The sequence below is a fragment of the Vidua chalybeata genome, chromosome 5, assembly GCF_026979565.1.
Source record: "Vidua chalybeata isolate OUT-0048 chromosome 5, bVidCha1 merged haplotype, whole genome shotgun sequence".
In the NCBI taxonomy this organism is placed as follows: domain Eukaryota; kingdom Metazoa; phylum Chordata; class Aves; order Passeriformes; family Viduidae; genus Vidua; species Vidua chalybeata.
The window spans coordinates 61,935,632-61,953,376 of NC_071534.1; the positions used below are offsets into that span (position 1 = coordinate 61,935,632).

At 39.9% G+C, this 17,745-nt stretch overlaps 1 protein-coding gene and 1 long non-coding RNA gene across 2 annotated transcripts in view; one reads left to right on the forward strand and one right to left on the reverse strand.

Annotated features, from left to right (window-relative positions):
• Nucleotides 1-2,694: 2,694 nt before the first annotated feature.
• Nucleotides 2,695-14,740, forward strand: LOC128788297 (uncharacterized). Its single transcript, XR_008431016.1, has 3 exons — nucleotides 2,695-2,783; nucleotides 9,372-9,475; nucleotides 14,655-14,740. It is a non-coding gene; the product is annotated as an uncharacterized LOC128788297 (long non-coding RNA).
• Nucleotides 11,282-17,745, reverse strand: part of SEMA3C (semaphorin 3C) — a 117,009-nt gene continuing 110,545 nt past the window's right edge. The window contains exons 17-18 of the mRNA XM_053943241.1: nucleotides 16,804-16,934; nucleotides 11,282-14,935 (exon numbers count right to left, since the gene is read on the reverse strand). Of these exons, the coding sequence (XP_053799216.1) occupies nucleotides 14,522-14,935; nucleotides 16,804-16,934 (545 nt within the window). The 3' untranslated portion in view covers nucleotides 11,282-14,521. The remainder of the gene's footprint in view (nucleotides 14,936-16,803; nucleotides 16,935-17,745) is intronic.

Here is a 17,745-nt window from a genome sequence, read left to right on the forward strand (position 1 = left end):
ACAGAGTCAAAGGTAGAGTCTAAATAATTTTCCAGAGAAATAAGGACCAAGATGTTACATCAGAAATTCTCTGTGCTGCTAAACAGACAAGGTGCCAAATGCTGGACTTATTCTGATTTCCTTCTCTGTTTGAATTTGCAACATGCATATGTGGATGTCCTAAAGTCATGGTTTCTGTTGGCTGGCCTACAGAGCAGCATATTAAATGTAAGTGTGACCGCTTGTCACTCTATGTCATGGAGGTTTCTGGTGACAATTTTAGGATGAAAATTTAATACTAACTTTTAGTCTAATCTAGTATAAAACATCTCTTATGGCCTTTTCATATATATAACTACCATACTGGTACTTTAGTAAATTTTAAACAATAAACCTGTACCTTTGACTACATTGAAATTAGTTTTTGGCACACCAGTCTTTCACTGAAGAAAAATGAATTTTAACCATCTTTACCCATACAAGTTGAACTTGGCACAGAGATAATCCTGTGGTGACCTGGTACAAACCATAGTGAAGGATTTTGTGTTGTTGTGCATTAAATGATTTGGAAACTTGTATCCATTATCCAAATTAGCTCCACAAATGAGCTTTGCAGCAAGTCTTCCCTGATGGAAGCTCAGCACATGGTAGTTTATCTCCCTAAAGACTAAGCCCTGTGCTGGGTGACTGGAGGGCAGGAAGAGCATTCCCAGGTCTGAGGAGGTGGTGGAAGCTTTCTAAAATGACACATTTACAATGTGCATTAAACTTTCTCCATTATTGGCTTTGCCAAGGGAGATTTCATGGGCAGCTGCCATAATGTGAATTCATCTCCAGTTGCTGGCTCCCGAGGGAGCACACACAGCTGCTGATGTACAAAATACTCTTTTGCTGCTTCTGTCCCGTCACTCTGCTTCCTCCAGCCCTCAGCAGTGGCTGCCATGGGGTCCTCCAGCCAGGCATTGACAACCAGCAAAAAAAGAAATACTGTGAAGCAGAAGTCACAGCACACCTGACATCATTACTGCATATTGATCTCTTCCCTAGCCTTAAACATAAACAAGAACAAGAAGTAAAATTGCTTCACCTTGTACGAGGCTGGAGCTCTCCATTACACCATCTGCAAACACACCCATGACATCCTGTGCTACATCACACTCTCCTCACCCATTTCTTTGAATTGATAACCACCCATTGCTTTGATAATGACTCCAGATCTAAGTAATGCCTCCCAGTAAAAGATTTTGCTCTTTCTTTTATGCATTTTTCTACTGAAAATCAGTGGTTTGTAGTCAAAAGTTCATAAATGTACCAGCTTTAAGCATCTGGAGAAATCATAGTCCAAAATAAATTGTATGCTTTATGTATTGTTTAGCTCTGGTGTGGTCACTTGATTCCTGAGGAATGAACACATTCTGTGTATGTAGGACAAACTCTTCACCCTAAGAATGCAATCTAGCAAACACCAGCTGTCTAAGGTTTTAGCCAACAGAACAGGAGAACAAATAATGATTAAAAAAAAGCTAGAAAGCTGTATTTACAGCTGCATTAACACTTAATAACATGAATTTCTTTCAGACTCAAGAACAAAACTGACCTTTAAGAGTAGCAAACTTGGAATATCGATGCAAAACATGGCCTGATTCTGAAAGCTCTGATAGAAAGCAGGTTTTATTCTTACAGTGCTTGTCAAGCCTTGGACTTGGAACCACAAAGCTCTTTGCTTGCAAAGCATTTCCAGGCACACAATAAATCTGGCTGATTTGTGCAGTTTGATATGACAGCACGGCTCGTGCAATACTTTTAAGCAATGAAAATATGCCCTATACTGCAAGATTGTGTTAGAGATAAAGGAGATCCATCTTGCATTGTTTTGGTTTTTTTTTTTTTTCACAAGGATGCTAAGGGTATTGAAATGCTCCAGGCTCATGCACATATGGTCACTTATTGATTGACTCTGTAGATCCAGTTACTGCAAATGACATTATATGCTCTCCTCCCTAATTACTTAATGAAATCCCCTTGGGCTGCAACAATTTCCATATCAAAGTGGGTGGTTCATGCATAAATATAATGACTGGAGCTGAAGCAATTCTATTAAAAGCAGTGGCATAAGGCCAAAGGCCATTTCCTACAATTAAATTAGGTAATTTAAAATCAAGTTTGATCAGGTGCTGTGGTCACAGAGGTGTGCTGGGTAGTCTGAGTTACTTTTCGGAAAGAACATTAAGTTTGTGTATCTCTTCTGTTGCAGTGGTCTGGAAGCTGGAAAAGGTGGAGGAAGTGCAGCGTGGGTTTTTGCTCTCCCCGGCTGCACGCGGCTCTTGGGAGCCCGGCTGTGGCGTAGCTTCCACGTGCTGCCGGGGTTTGCTGCCGCGGGTTCCCGGACACGGCTCCGTGTCTCGGGCGCGTGGGCTGGCCAGCCTCTGTTACCGTGCGCTAGGGACCCGGTAAAGAGGTAAGGAATTTGTCCATTTACTCCGTGCTTGGCAGGAACGGTTTATTGGTCACACATGGCGCGGTTCGATGGAAAGACGCGACCGCTCCCGGCACTCGCATGGGAGAAAATGGCGCCTGGGTGCCGGCGGGATAGGGCTTTATGGAGGGGCGGGGCGAGAGGATCCACGGCCTGCCGCCCAATAGGGGCGGTTGCCAGGGCGGTGACGCCAGCAACAGCGACCAACCAGAGAACCCCGCAGGGGCGGGCACCGAGCCTCAGCCAGAGCGGGATCGTGTGGCTCGGGGCGGCCAGCACGGGGTTTCCCGGGGCCGGACGGCAGGGTGGTTACAGGAGCGGCAGAGGGGTAAGAATCCGGCAGCAGGCAACATGGGGGCAGAAACCGCGGGGGGGAACAACGCGGGGGAAACGCGGGATTACAGCACTTGACTTATTTTAACATAAATTAAAAACCCTAATCTAAACCCAAACTCCGGGATGCAACAAGGAAGCAGTTCCTGGGAGCAGATCCCCAGCAACAGAGAGGTCAATGATCATTCACGTGTACCTGCTGAGCAAGATAGTTATTGCTGAGCCTTTCAGCTGTCCTGCCCAGTGACTCCTGCCTTGCTGACCCAGAAGGAGGCCATCGCTTGTGTTATCTGACCAGGGCCAAGAGCAGAGGCCTGGCTTGGGACTGTCACAGTGCAACATGAAAGAAGTAGCTCCACTTACAATATTTGCTGTGTTTAGGGCTGCCCAGCACTAGAGAGAAAGTTTTGGGTTTTATCATGGAATTAATCTTTTGCGTTGATCATGGGACCTATCTTCAGGAGAACTGTCTCCAATATATTGCATCTCTCTCTGGGTCCCCAAATCAAAACTCCCACTTGACCTAATTTCTGGCCACAATCAGATAAGTGTCATCTGCCCACAGGTGAACACAGCAGTCACTAAGCTCTTAGAAGTTTTGAGGCCTTCCACAGCAAGTATTATTCTGATTAAAAAGTATGAATCTTCAGCTGTTCTCAGATTATGTACAAGCCCAGAAAAACACCTCCAGAGGAAGAATCTTCTCTTCCTCCCATTTCAATCAGAGGTTGATTGAAAATGGCTAACTCAAATGTCAATTGCTCCCCAACCAGAAGAGATTTTATTTGCTTCTCTCAACCAGTTTGAGATTAGCTCTCTTGTTGCATCTTGAGCAGGGGTATCTAAGCATCTCGTGCCACTGTTGTTTGGCTTTGCATGGAAAAAAAAGAAAGGAGAAAAAAAACCTCACAAGCCTCAATAGGACATTGTTCAGGACTGTCACCTGACAGACTAACCAACACTCTGTTCTCTTTGAGCATTTAAACCTCCCTCTTTTTCTGATTGCACTGAAATCCAGCCCAGAGCTTCCTTCTAGTTCATACTACACAGAGCAGCCCAATGCTGTGGCCTGAGACTTGCTCAACACCTCTTGCTCAGGAAGAAAGGCTGACAGCAGGAAATCCTGAATGAATGAATCAATAAGATCTGAATTAATGTGACACACCCTTCTGCAATAATTTGAAACTTACTCCTGCAGAAAGTGTGTCAATGTTTATTTGAATGCCCTTTGACCTCATTGAAGTATTGTTTTCCTCAGTGTGTTCAGCAATAAACAGCTGTATCAATATTACCTTAACAGAAAAGTGTTTTCTCTGTGTCAGTTCTCTCCTTTTCCTGTGTGTTTTCTCCAGGACATGGGTTGCAAAAAAAAAAAAAAAAAATCTCTTTGCAAATTCAGATTTAAAACTGAAGGTGAAAGGGAAACTGCTGCTATTTTACAAACATGGAGCTACCTCCATGGCAGTGGCTGAGCTGTGGTCAGCTTGCTCATGTGCCTGGAAATCATTGTGCAGGGGTAGGATGCTCCTGCAGGTTTTACAGCACTCAGCTAGCACACACCAGCAAAGGTCCAAAACACCTTCCCAAGGCTAGTTATAAAATATCAGCAATTGTTTGCTTACAAGCAGAATATGAGGACTGTATAGATATACATTGTGTTTATTTGCTGTAACTCCTTTTTCATCAGCTTGAACCCATTTTTATCTTTGTGGAAAGGCCAGTATGCAATGTGGGGTCAGTGGTGATAAGAGAAGCTGAAAATCTTGGAGGTTAAATGTCCTTTGAGAGTTGCATTTTCATTTCAGCTGTTGCTATGTGTGTGTAGCTGTCCACAGACCAGAGTGTGAGATCTGGAATGACATACTCCTTTTGAATTGCAACCAATTTTCTGACCAGCCAAATGAAAATATAAATTCAGGCTATGCTCAACTGTGTCTGCAGCCCTGCCATATTAATTAAATTACACATGGACCCAAGTGAGTTACAGGCAAACAAGCAAAGAAAAACACAGAACCACCCTGCAAAGACAGTTAGAGAGATCAAGGGTCAAGATTGTGGCAGCAGGAAAAATTAAGCTGCACAACTGGTAGAAATGCCTTTACTAAGGAAGACAAACCTTCAGAGGTACAAAGCCCTATTACATGGCCAAGTAGCTGTTACCCACGTCAATGGAAGGGATTTTTAAATTTACATTTCAAAAAATTTCATCCTTAAAACCAAAACACCATTTAGTTAGCAGTGCACTGTTAATAGTTTCTAGTCCAGGACTGAACTGTAGAACTGCCTAATTTTACAATTTTTAAGTGAGGAGGCACATTGTAAACCCAAGTTTTAAGCAGTCTCTGATCAGCAGTAAGAAGAATGTGAGCCACATGCTCGTTAACTGTAATGCAGCGTGTTCTAGCACCATCTAGCCAACTTTAAAAGCAACTTCAAGGCAGCAAACAGGTCCCAGGTGCCACAATTCATCAGACTGGCAGTAATGGTGGTGTTAGAATTGATGGACTAAACAGCACAGTCACAGGACAGCCAGGGTTACAAATTCATCCATGTGTCTCCATTTGGTTTAGGACTGCATTCACTCCTGAAAAAATGTGGTTCTTCCTACAAGGGAGTGCATCCAGTGAAGAAACTGTTTAGCAACCTTACTAATGATCCAGAGGAGAGGAATAATCCAGGGCTTTGAGGTGTGGAGATGATGGAGAGGAATAAAATTATTGCAGTTATGACAGAGATTTGTCAAATAAAATCAGCATCAGAGTGCATTTTAATTTCTACATAATGCCAGAATGTGTAGGAGATAATTTAATTTTAATTTTGGGGCTTTTTCTTAATGTTACTGAGACCATTTTTCTCCTTTTTTTTTTTTTTTTCCCATATATTCTGAATATTTTCTCATTACTGTGTGTTTGCAATAATCTAAATTTGTATATGGTAACTATGACCATAGTAACCTAAAATAAATAACACAGAAAATAAATGTTATTCTCAGTGATTTGGAATGAATTTATGAAGAGAGTTTATAGATCACCCTTGACCAGGTGGTGAGAAAGATTTCCAATTCAGAAGACCCTGGATGCAGGAAAATGAGACTGAGCATGGTTCTTAGAAAGCGAAATCCCACAGGCCTTATTCAGCCCTCACTCATCCAAGCTGAGTAACGTCAGTAGGAGTTTTCACTAGGAGCCTGGCTTAAGGAACTGAGAAAGGGACTGCATTGGACTGGGCTGCAGTTTAATAAATCTTCAAGGAAATGCTTGCTGGATCTTTCCTAGGATCTGTGGATAGGAATTGCTAGATTATGAATGTATTAGCCAAGGAGTTTATGACATTGCTTAAGACTCAGGGTATTTTAGCATGAACTGCCTTGACTTAAATTCTGGTTCTTTCATGAATTATATATTTTCTGCTTTTTTTCCTGTATCTAAATTTCAGGTTGAAAGTATATTGCACTTTGTTTAGTGAAATACAAGTGCGCAACATGCTGCAAACATTTAAGAAACTATTCTTCCATCTTACATCTGAAAAAGGTCACTGCCAAGAATTATTTGCAAGTCAGAGTTCCTGGTTGCTGCACGTGCCCTTCTTTGGGATGCTGGTACGACCCAACTCTGTGCAGCTTAGTGCTCTGTCTTCATAGAGAGACTCAAAATAATGGCCTAGGCCCAATGGTTGCTTTGCAAAATTCTGGTGATGAAAAGCAGCTGTGAATTGACTTAATCAACCAGTAAAATGGTGTTTATGACTGTCTCAGCTTTCTGGGACAGCACAGAGTAGCTGGAGTAAATCGAAGCAGAGGCCCAGAGTTGCCAGTCTGAGGCAAAGGAAGGGGAACTGCAGCATTTCCTTCTCTTCCCACACTGACAAGTAAGGCAAAATCTGGTGTAAAGAGAGCCGGGGGGATGCAGCATCTGGCATGGCATGGCACTGTCTGCCACACTCAGCTCTGCCTTCACAGCCAGGAACAGCTCAGTCAACAGCAGTTACTTCAGAGGTTTCCCTCAGAGGGAGATTTATTCTTGGCACCCCAACCTGAGTGCTCTCAAAGCAGGAAAGCTTGTACCATTTCCAAGATTTCTGCTGGCTGAATTTACAGTTGGCTGGAGGATACAGGGGAAGTTTCTGTTCAGCTTATATGGTTTTCGCCATCGTGTCGTTAGCTCCTTTCAAAATAACAGCTTGCCTTCTTGACAGGAATGAATAAACTGGCAAGGCAATTCTTTCTTTGTTAATCTCTAGCTGGTCTCCAGCAACACTAGAAAATGAACTGTCTCTAACTCCATGTGAGGCTCCTTGGCCTGTGTGCACTGCATCCCAACAGCCTCTCTGTAGGGAGGGGGGTGACTATCATTCTCCAGAGGGCCAGGTGGTTACCAAATGGCACCAAACATTATTCCTTACTTCTGGAGCCCTGGACAGCTCAGCAGGCATGGTATTCTCTGCTTTAACCATTTCCTCATTGCTCAGACATCTCTAGCTGGAAGGCACAGCACAGGAGAGACCCATGCATAGGAAAAACCCATATGCAGGTAAATATAATTAATCTTTCTAATCCCTAAAAAACTTGCAAAGGGAAAAAAACTTGTAAGCTCCTTATTGTCCCATATATGTGAAGGAGGCACCTGGATTTGTTGCTGTACTAATAAAAGTGATTTCTCTTCTGTGGCAAAAGCTTTTACTCCTGTGTTCTTACCAAAGAACACAGTCTCAGGAAAAACTTTTGTGCTCTCTGGTTTGGATAGCTTAGACTAATTATTTTCATTATTAACCTGAGTTACAAAATAATTTGTCCTACAGGTAATTTAACTGAAGGTGCTTAAGACTGGCAATCTGACAAATAGATCTGTATAATACAATCTATTGATATTTTAAATCTATATCCTTAGCTATATCTCAAGTTCCCCAAAACAAAGTCCTTTAACTAGGATACTTTTAGTGTAAGGTATGGAATAAAGAACACTCTGCAACATTAATGAAGTGCTGAAAATAATAGAATAAAATATTATTTTAATGTTTCTTGAGTGTGAACATATACATGTAGCTAGTAGTTTAGTTTCAATCTTTCTTCTTAAGCTCAAAGGCTACAAACACCTTGGGAGGTTTCATACTTTTTATATTTTGTTTGCTGACACTACAAAGCAAAAAAAAAAAAAAAACTGGATGAAACAAATTAAGTGCAGCTTCTTTTGAAGATTATAAAAGGTAATATATTTTGGAGTATTGGTGTAAAAAAAGGTTATAATGAAAAGAGTTAAATTAAAGTGGGACTATTAGCATGGGTTTAGCTGAGGAAAGGAAAAGGAATAAAGAAGAGTCCATAGACAGAAGGAGGAATAGAACCCTAGAGAAAGAAGAGCTTTTGAAGGAGGAAATTTCTTCATTTTTAACCAAAATTAAAAGGGACATAAAAGCTCTTCAAAGGTCTCAACCAGAATCTCACTGTGAGCAGTGAAAGGACCTTAGTCTTGGTGAGCTTTAACCTATGGGAAAATTGGGCTTTCAAGGCTAATATGCCATCGTATAACAACATGCAGCAGTGAAGAAATGTTCACAGTGTTCATGTAAGGACCATGGCATGTTCCATTGCTCTGTTTATTTCTGGGGTCCTGTCCTTCTCTCTGTGCCATTTTCAGCAAAGCCTTACAAATATCACAAGTTTTTTCCAAATATTGAATCAAATAATGAAATTTCTCAGGCAGGTATCATAGGCAAAAGCTTTTACTGAGGTCTTATTATACAAAAAGCCTGAAAGGATGCCCTGGACATCATGTCTTAAGTTGGCAGCTTGAAAAAAAGTAAAAACTGCATGGCTCTTAGGGGTCTTGAAATGCAGACAGGGAGAGCAGATACTGGAGAAAGGACTACTGCAAAGAGCCAAGGAACAGCAACTATCCAAAGGGTTGTGAACCCAAGGTTAAGCAAATGCATTTTTCTTACTCCTTCCCCACACTGCATGTTGCTGCACAAGCTAGAAAACAATCCTTTTTATCAACTCTCATTTACCACAGACAACAATAATGACCATTTTTTAATTTGGCTTTTTTTTTTTTTCCTAAAATCCTTTGGAAAAAAATATATGGCTCTATAAAATGTTGGGTATGTTGAAATCCCTTTGCCTAAACTATCTTGAATGTGGAGCTCAGCAAACATTCAGGTTCATTTATAAGGCTAGCATATGAGGCTGTTCATTTATCAGGCATTCAAATCAGGAATAATGAAGCTGATAAAGTGCTAAGAATACACAAATGCTGTTTGCTTTGTAAAGCTGTATATGGAATTCAATAATGAACCCTGGGATATAGGACAGTCTATCACTGTAGAGTAATTATTTGTTGACTGCTGAGCCAGCTGTGTTGAATTTGCTTCTTGGTGTGTTCAGAATGCCAAAGCATCTTTAAATCTCAGACTTTAGTTTAGATTAGACATGTTAAATGACAGCACATTTTTTATTACTTACACTGTGCTAGTCTGCTGATGCTAAAAGGAAATTCTTGTTGAGATGGTACAGAACAAGGTAAGTTGGAAAGGAGAGTGAATAGAAGAGCTTTTGTTGACTAATTACTTGTTTTTAAAATGCTCTCAGAGATGGTAATGGAAATACCTACAAGCTGTTGGTGTTTTGGGACTGTGAGGATTGATTCTGCCCATGTGGAAACAGAAGAGGACACACATTTATGTTAAAGAAAGGTAAGTAGTACATGGAAAGCAAAGCTCCTCTGTATGCAGGTAGGTGTGTGTATGCATGTATATCTGGGACCTGCTGGTATCTGTGTGTGGCTGTACTTGGGCTCAGAGCACATGAATTCACCTGGGGTGCATGAGAAGGGCTCAGCAAGCCACTTGCAGTGCAAAGGATAAAGAACCCCTGCTTTCCTGAGACCTAGTCCATTGCATCATGCAAAAGCCATGATGCCACAACCTGTTTTTTTATGGCCTGCACAACAGAATTACATCTGCTAACTTCATTCTGGAGGCAACAATTAATTCCAGAGGCAACAATTCCAGAGGCAACAATAATCTGGTAGCGCTGGGAGCCACACCAGTGTTGGCAGCCCCTCCCATGCAGGCAACATTTTTCACTGGTCACCTCTGGGCTTCTGTGGCTGCCTGGAGGAGGCTGTGCTTGACACTGCTCAGCCCCATGAGGAAGTGCCTGATTTCTGCATCCTGCACTTACTCAAAGGGAAACATTAGAATGGTCTTGCCACCAGAAGGGAGACCTTAGAAAAAGCAGTAGCTCCCAATGGAGGAAGAAAAGTGATCGAACAGACATTTGAAAGTCAAGGGAGAAGCATCAGACCCCTAGAGTCTCACATCTGATGTCCAGAGAACTCCCCATGTCTTGTTTTGCCACGGGTCGGAGCCAAGGGATCAAAACCTTAAGTGCTGAACCCTGCAGGAGAGGGCAAAAAAGAGTCAGGGAAGAAGATCAGCAAAAGGCAACTGAACAGGACAGACAGAGGATCAGACCAGGGTGTAAAACTCTGTAAATGTCCATCTGTTTTGGAGCCTTATCCAAACATATCCTACAGCATGTGGGAGTGCTTGAAAACTCAGCTTCTGACCTAGACTGGTCTGAGTGCTGAGCAGGTAACTATCCAATATCAGCACATCTAGGAACCAGCCAGTATGGAAATCCTGGAGTGAGGTCATCTTATCCAGTCACACCTCATAAAGCCTTGCAGCAACCTATCTATCTGGGAAATCAAAATGTGGGTTTAACCATCAGGAACCTTGTTGTAAAGGTTAGTATTTGTGACATTTAATTTTCAATTATTATCCCAAAGAACTGACAAGGACCTATGCTTTCTTGTTAAAATCCATCTGGAAAAACAGCCAGTAAGAAGAACAGCAGTAACACTGCTCGGATGACAACTGCAGGAAAAAGGAGCATACTGTGGGTGTCAGGCAGGTTATTTCACTCCAAGTACAAGCCAGGAAACTGGGAGAGAGCTGTGACTCCCTGTGGTGCAGCTCCAGTAGCCTGTTCTCCCTGCAGAGATGCCTGGAGAATGCCAGGAGTCTCAGCTGGAAGAATCAGGATTTCACAGAATGTGCTTTTTTTTCCCCCTCAGTGTAATAAAAGAAAAAAGCATTTACACTTCACTCCCCTCTTTTAGTTAGACATTTCTGATTTACTTTATACTCCTAGGAGAAAACAATTTTTTTTATTATCTTTTTAAACAATGAATAAAAGTAACCTGTTTTTATGCAAGATGCTTATATGGGATAATCTCTGAAAGAATTAATCTTTGACTCCTCATGAGTTCCTTGTTATCTCTGTGTCTGGGGCTTCAGTCCAGAGCAGGGCTCAGAACTGACCAGCTACAATACCTGATTCTCCAAATATTTTCTTGAACTTGTTTGGAAGAACCAGTGAATTGCTTTTCAGGTTCTGTTTGTAATTAAAAAAAAAAAAAAAAAAAAAAAAAAAAAAAAAAAGGAAGTTCTTTTTTTAATGCACATCCATAAAGGGGAACCAACAAATTTTTAATTGTTGCAACACACTTTATTTCATTGGGCATTTTAGATATTCAATTAAATAGTACTATGTTAAACTACATTTTGTTCTTTCTTACACACTATATGATGCATATTCACTGTCATGACAGTTTCATCATGCTAGGAACTTATACACAAGATTCTCTTAATAAAACACGCATATCTACAGTAACAACAATTGCAAAGAACACATTGTTAGGTCAAGATTTCAGCAAACTTTACAAACTACACAAAATAAAAAGGCAAAAAAAAAAAATACCAGTACACAGTGAAGTTCTTGGCAGAGAACATATTTTTACATTTGGTGAAGTTATGCCTAGAAATAATTTTGCTTTTGCATTTTTTTAAGGAATAAAATTATATACATTATTTAGAAATCCTCAAAATAGGAAGTATTAAATAGCACAAATAATATTACAGTCTTAAGTTTTGTTGTTACCTACAGTAGCGGGGCTACTTTGAACAAAAATTGCAGTTTGTCTATTCTGTACATTTAAGGCCAAACACTCAGCTGATATCAACCCCAGTAGCTGTAAGGACAGCAAGGAAGTTAAATTAGTTTATAGCAGCTGAGCATCTGGTTCCTCATTTCTCTGTACATGCGGGAAGGCTCCTAAAGCATGGAAGCTTGGACCAGTTATGCACTGACAGAAGCTTATTATATTTATATACTGGAGTTCTCATGCAGCAGGAAAAATGTTAGTTTAAGTATAATCCCTTAAACAGTCATACCATAATAATGGTATATGAAGCAGCTTTAAAAATATTATTTTATAATCATATGAAATTCTGAGCTATGCTGTTGCTTTAATGGAATCCCTTATTGCCAATATTCTATTAGAAAACAGTGTAACTGTAATTTCTGAGGCCTAATGGGGGCCTATTAAAATATCACTGTACCTAACCACTTAAAGGGCAATTTGTACCCTGAAATACCTATTAATCACTGTATTCCATCTGGAAGCAATTATGATTCTCACAATAGACATTAGTATCACACTAAATCTGCAGTGAATCTGCTGGGGAGATAGGAAGAGCATGGCAGCATAAAGAGAATATGCACTAGTGTCATTCCAGGAGGTAGTTCTATTTCATGGCACTTGATTTTTGGTTTGCCACTTACACACTTCAGAACTCAGTCATATTCGGGGGAAAAAGAAAAAAAAAAAAGAAAAAAAAAGAAAAAAAAAAAAAAAAGGAAAAAAAAGAAAAAAATGGAAAAGAGCCAGATTACTCCAGAACCTACTTTCTACTTTGCCAGCTCTTGGGGTGAAATTCATTTTCATGGAGGTCAGGGAAAGTTTCCTGATGGTTTCCATCAGAAAGATCTTAGTTATTAATGGCTGAATGTTGCAGAAGTACACACTGAGTAAGGGGAGTGCTTAACTAGATGGCAATATATAAGCAGGCTGGCACTGCCATGTTAGCAGTAAGTACACAAATTAAATTCAAAGAGATCCCACCAGCATCAAAGGGATTTAGAGACTGTTTAAATGGCGTGATCAGGGCTCATTTCCCAGCTATCCTTCATGAGGTGGTGATAAAGTGACAATCCAACTAATGGCAGATAAATACCAGTGTTACCTCCATTGCATTAAACTGAATTCACACAGCCACAAACCCAGAAGTGTTTCCCCATGCCCTGTAGAGTTACTCCCAGGGTATTCTAATAAAAGAAAAATTTTAACTTAACATAGCTCAGTTTTGAGCTGAACATCAGTTTATATTTTTGTATAATGCCATAAATAATTGTGATTTTTCTAGGGTACTCATACATTTTTAATCCCTGGCTAAACAGACTCAGTGGCTTCCAGAACACTCTTACATAGTAAAAGGGTTGATTATCTGTCCTTCTTTATGGCATTTGGGTTGCTCAAAAATAAAAAGTGATTGCATTTCCTAGGATGGCTTGGTGCACACTCACCCAATTTTCAACAAAACTTGCTTCATTAGACCTGACAGCTGCTTCTTAAACAAAAGATTTCTGTTTGAACTTGCCTCTCAAGTTATAGTTTTTGGTTTTTGACCCAAACCCATTTTTCAGTTTTATTTTTCCCTCATTCCTTTTTTTTTCTTCTTTTCTTTTCTTCATCTACTTTTTAGCAGAGAACTGAAAATAGGAGCAAATTGAGAAAATAACATGGAAAAGAATAAGGGTACAAAGACTGGAAAATGGGAATGGTTTAATTAGAAAATTCTAGTTAAAATATTTGCAACTTTGAGAAAACAGTTGAAAAAATAATGTTTTAAAATTTTCAAAGACACTTATGACTTGTTTCCACATTGCAGACCAACTCCAACTAAATCATAGAACAGAATCTATATTTTTCATTTCTGAACAAGCACTATACAGTATATCTACATTCTGTCCTTTGAAAAGAAATTGGAGTGTAATCCTTTGAAAAGTAGCTAAAATACCTAAGTCACTTAGGTGTTTTTCAAAATTTTATGTATAATGAACATTCTCATGTTACCTTTGTGCCACTTATAAAGCTATGTAGTGTTATAGGACTCCCTATTTTAATAAAAATTAATATGAGCAGAGATATTTTAAGTTACATTCCAGAAGTCATTAATTTATTACAACTCATACTATGCACAATAATCAGTGCTTACTCTGATAAAGTAGAAATTCTTTGTTTTTCTTCTGTTTGATCCTTCATTTGACCTCTGAGCAAATGAAACAATACTACTACACTTTACTTGCTTCCTATCCGCATGCATTCACGTGATTTGATCGATGAGTGAAAGCTGTAAACCCAATACTGAGCAGTAAACAAGAAGAAACTCATATTCTTAAATACAGTGCAAGGAAATCTTAGTACCATCCTACTCTAAGTATGCATCTTAACCCAGATTCTTTCACCACCAGTCTAGTTGGTACAGTTCCAGAGTTGCAAGACTGATTTTGTAAAAAGACTGCACTGATTTTGTAAAAAATTCTATTCAGCTGTAATTAATACTGAGATGTTAAAGGTGAATCTGGATTGAGATGAATACCCAGTGCTGCTTCTAGGACAGAGCCCAGCCTAGAGTCACTAAGCATTTAGGAAAGAAAATGCTCTGAGTTATTTTCTTAGGTTACACTGCATTTAATTGGGACTCAGATCTTTTATGAGGCTTACTGGATTTTAATTTAATTTTTTATCAGATTCGCACAAATTTGTTCACAATAGACAAATATAAGCCCCCTACACTGAGGACAAAAATATCTATTACTATAAAATAAAATTAAGATCCAGGTAATTGATTTCTTCTATTTCTACTTTTTCTGCTATTGATAAGGGCCTTTAGTTTGCTGTAGTCCCCTCTCATCTTCTGGGATTGTTCCCTCTGCTGACCTGCCTGCCTGCTGTCTTTGCAGTACTGGTTAATCATCTGCATCTCGGAGTGGCTGAAAGCCCCCACAAAGTCCTTGGGGTGGAACTGCAGTGCTCGCACCGAGCTGGCCCAGGTCCAAGGGGACCACTTGTCAGTCATGACGGCCACCATCTCCGAATCCAGCACCTTGAAATTGATCTTTGCCAAGGTCTGCTTGAAGCTGTTCTCTGTTGCGATGCAGTGGTAAAGCCCCCGGTCGCTGTCCTGCACAGAGCGAATCAGGAGCCCGTGCTCAGTAGCTATGATCCTCTCGTTCAGCTTGACCTAGAGAGCAAAAAGGCAGAAGGAACCTTTTAGGGAAGGTTATGGAACAACGGAGTATTGGACCTTCTGGTAAGTTTCACTTCAAACATGACTTTCTTCAAGTTACTACATTTTTATAAAATTATCTTCAAGAGACCACCAATATTGCTACCTTTAGAAGAGAACTTACCTCAAGGAAGGCAAATCTTACTACAGAAAATGACTTAAATAATTTTATTTTTTATGTTAGAACAAACTTGATCAGGATGTAGATAAAGATGAAAATCTGGAAACCACATGAAATAGAAGTTTTCATAATGTTCAAATAGTAGAGTTTAAGAAATGAACTCTTATTTGCCCTGTTGCACTCCTGAATATGTCTCTTTCAGAATCAAGAGATTGCTGCTGAAACTTAGTTGAAGAAAGGTGTGGGACCAGGGAGGCTAATTTGGCATTGAACTCAAGGTGGCTTCTCATTAAATATTTTGACTTTGAGCAGGTTCCTGCTGAACAACTCTATCTGCTCTGCAGAGTCTGTAGCCTATAAAAATTACCACCACAGTGGTCTCAAGTGGGACTTGGTTCAATGTTAACCAGGAGCACAAGTACTCTCCTATTTCCTTTCTGGCTTCAGACTCTGCACTGTTCCAGGAGATGGTCACATCATCTGAAAGAAGCAAGTTACCAAAGCTTGTTATCATCCAATTATAAATGAATGTGCAGATGTCCCTTTGCATATCAGTATGAAGTAAAAATTGCTAGTTCAATCCACTGTGAAAGGAAACCACTGCTGATATTTTTTCTGAATGGTTTTTCTATTTTGCTACTGTACTTTGCATTATACTTGGTTCTCTTGGGAACTAATTTACTTATTATGGTATTCTGATATTGTAAACTTTTGTAGACATTGTGGAAGATTTCCAGACATCTGAGAGCTTGAAAACTAATTAACACTTTGTTTGCTTTATTCAGCCTGTTGTACCATGAAACTGCATCAATTCTAATATATTTACTGAACATAAGAACAAAAGAAGGGAAATGTTCTGCTGAAGCAATGGGTTAAAGAGTTGCACCTATTGCCAGGACATGGCTTTGAATAGTTAGAAAACTCAGTGAGACATTTGTAATTCCCCTCTGTTTTTGTAAAATGGCCTGATAGGAGAATAATACTTTACAATATGTATAACCTATCAACAGACACCACATTACTTAAAAGTTCCTTTTGAAAGATGTTTCTTTTTATTCATATAGTAAGTGCCTTGGATTTGAAATGGATTTTTCCCCTTTTATATTACTTAAGGAAGGCACATTCCCCATAAACAATCATACTGTATATTACAGTGCTGAAACTCGAGAGCCTTAGAGAGTGCAGTAATGGAAAATATGATTGCACCATGGTGAGGAAATGCTTTTGTCAATACGTGTTCTTAGCCTGGACTAGTTTCTTGCTAAAGAAACCTTTCACATTTCTCCCACTTTTGCCTTTTATCTCTTCAATAGCACAGCGGAGCTACTGCATACTGACTTCTTCCTGAACTTTATACAAGTTCTTCCTTTTGTGCCCATTTCCTTGAATCAATAAGACGTTCTGAGTGCTGCAAACCTTCAGTTTGCAATCAGTAAGATGTGAAGCAAAGGTTCTTTAATTTTCTGGTAGCTGTTCTGATCTGACAGAAGTCCGTGGAGCTGAGGATGAAGTCTCAGCTGTACTGAGTCTGCTCTTATTTGTATGAGTAAATGATGGCCACTGTCCTGCATCCACACAAATTCTCCAGCTTCACTGTAGACAGACTGCCTGATAAATACACAAACTGTTCCCTCCCTTTGTCTGGGGAGGGAGTGTTATGCTGACTGAGGATCCTCCCAGATCTCCTGTTCACATCACTCACCTCTTTCCTCCTGTCATTGTCTTTCTGTAGCAGCCATTTAATGGAAGCCTGAGGAGATTTAGGTGTGCATTCCAGAAACGTGGTGTTGTTTTTTACTCCATACTGAACTATTTCTGCAGCGTTTCTGTATGCTAGAAAGAAAGAAAGAAAGAAAGAAAGAAAAAGGAAATAGGTCAGGATACTGTGAATTGTGATTTGAATAAGAAAACATGTAACTCTTTGCAATATAGATAAAATGAATTATGTCTGATTCTGACACTGGCCAAAAATAAGTAATATTTGGGAATTTTTTTTTTCAAAAAAACTAAATGAAATGTGAAGAAACACATTTAGTTTCAACTACCAATGTTTTCAGAGTGACATGGTCTGTTCTGAGAAATTAGGACACCTACAGGCTGATAAACTTTGCTGATGGGATAACTGAACTCAGGGATATTTTTCTGTGAAATTATCTCATTCTCTCCTATTGGTGCATTTAATGTACTTCTTCACAGTTCACCATTTACGAGTTGGGGGAATATGGTTGTATGACCAAAATAAAGCATCACGCCCTAAAGAAGGCTCCAGCTACTCCAGCTGAGTGCAGCATCCCAGGGAGGAGAGAGAGGGCAGGCTGGGCTCCCACTCCTCTGCTTCTCTTCCAACACAAGGAAGGGACTTGGCTCTCAACCTGAAATGTGACGAATAAGTAGACAGGCCAGCAACAGAGAGAAAGACACATTTGTAACACTCCAGCAACACCTGGGCAAGTGCTGAGCATATGTCATCACTTAGACTTGTTGTGTCCCTTTATAGTCTCCATAGATGAATAATTGGCAGTCACCAGTAGGAACTTCTGGATGCTTATTGCTTGGTCCAAATCATAATATTTGTCCTCAAAACAAAGCACCTCCAGATTTAAAAACTTGTCTCATATATGAAATACATTTTTTTTTTGAGAAA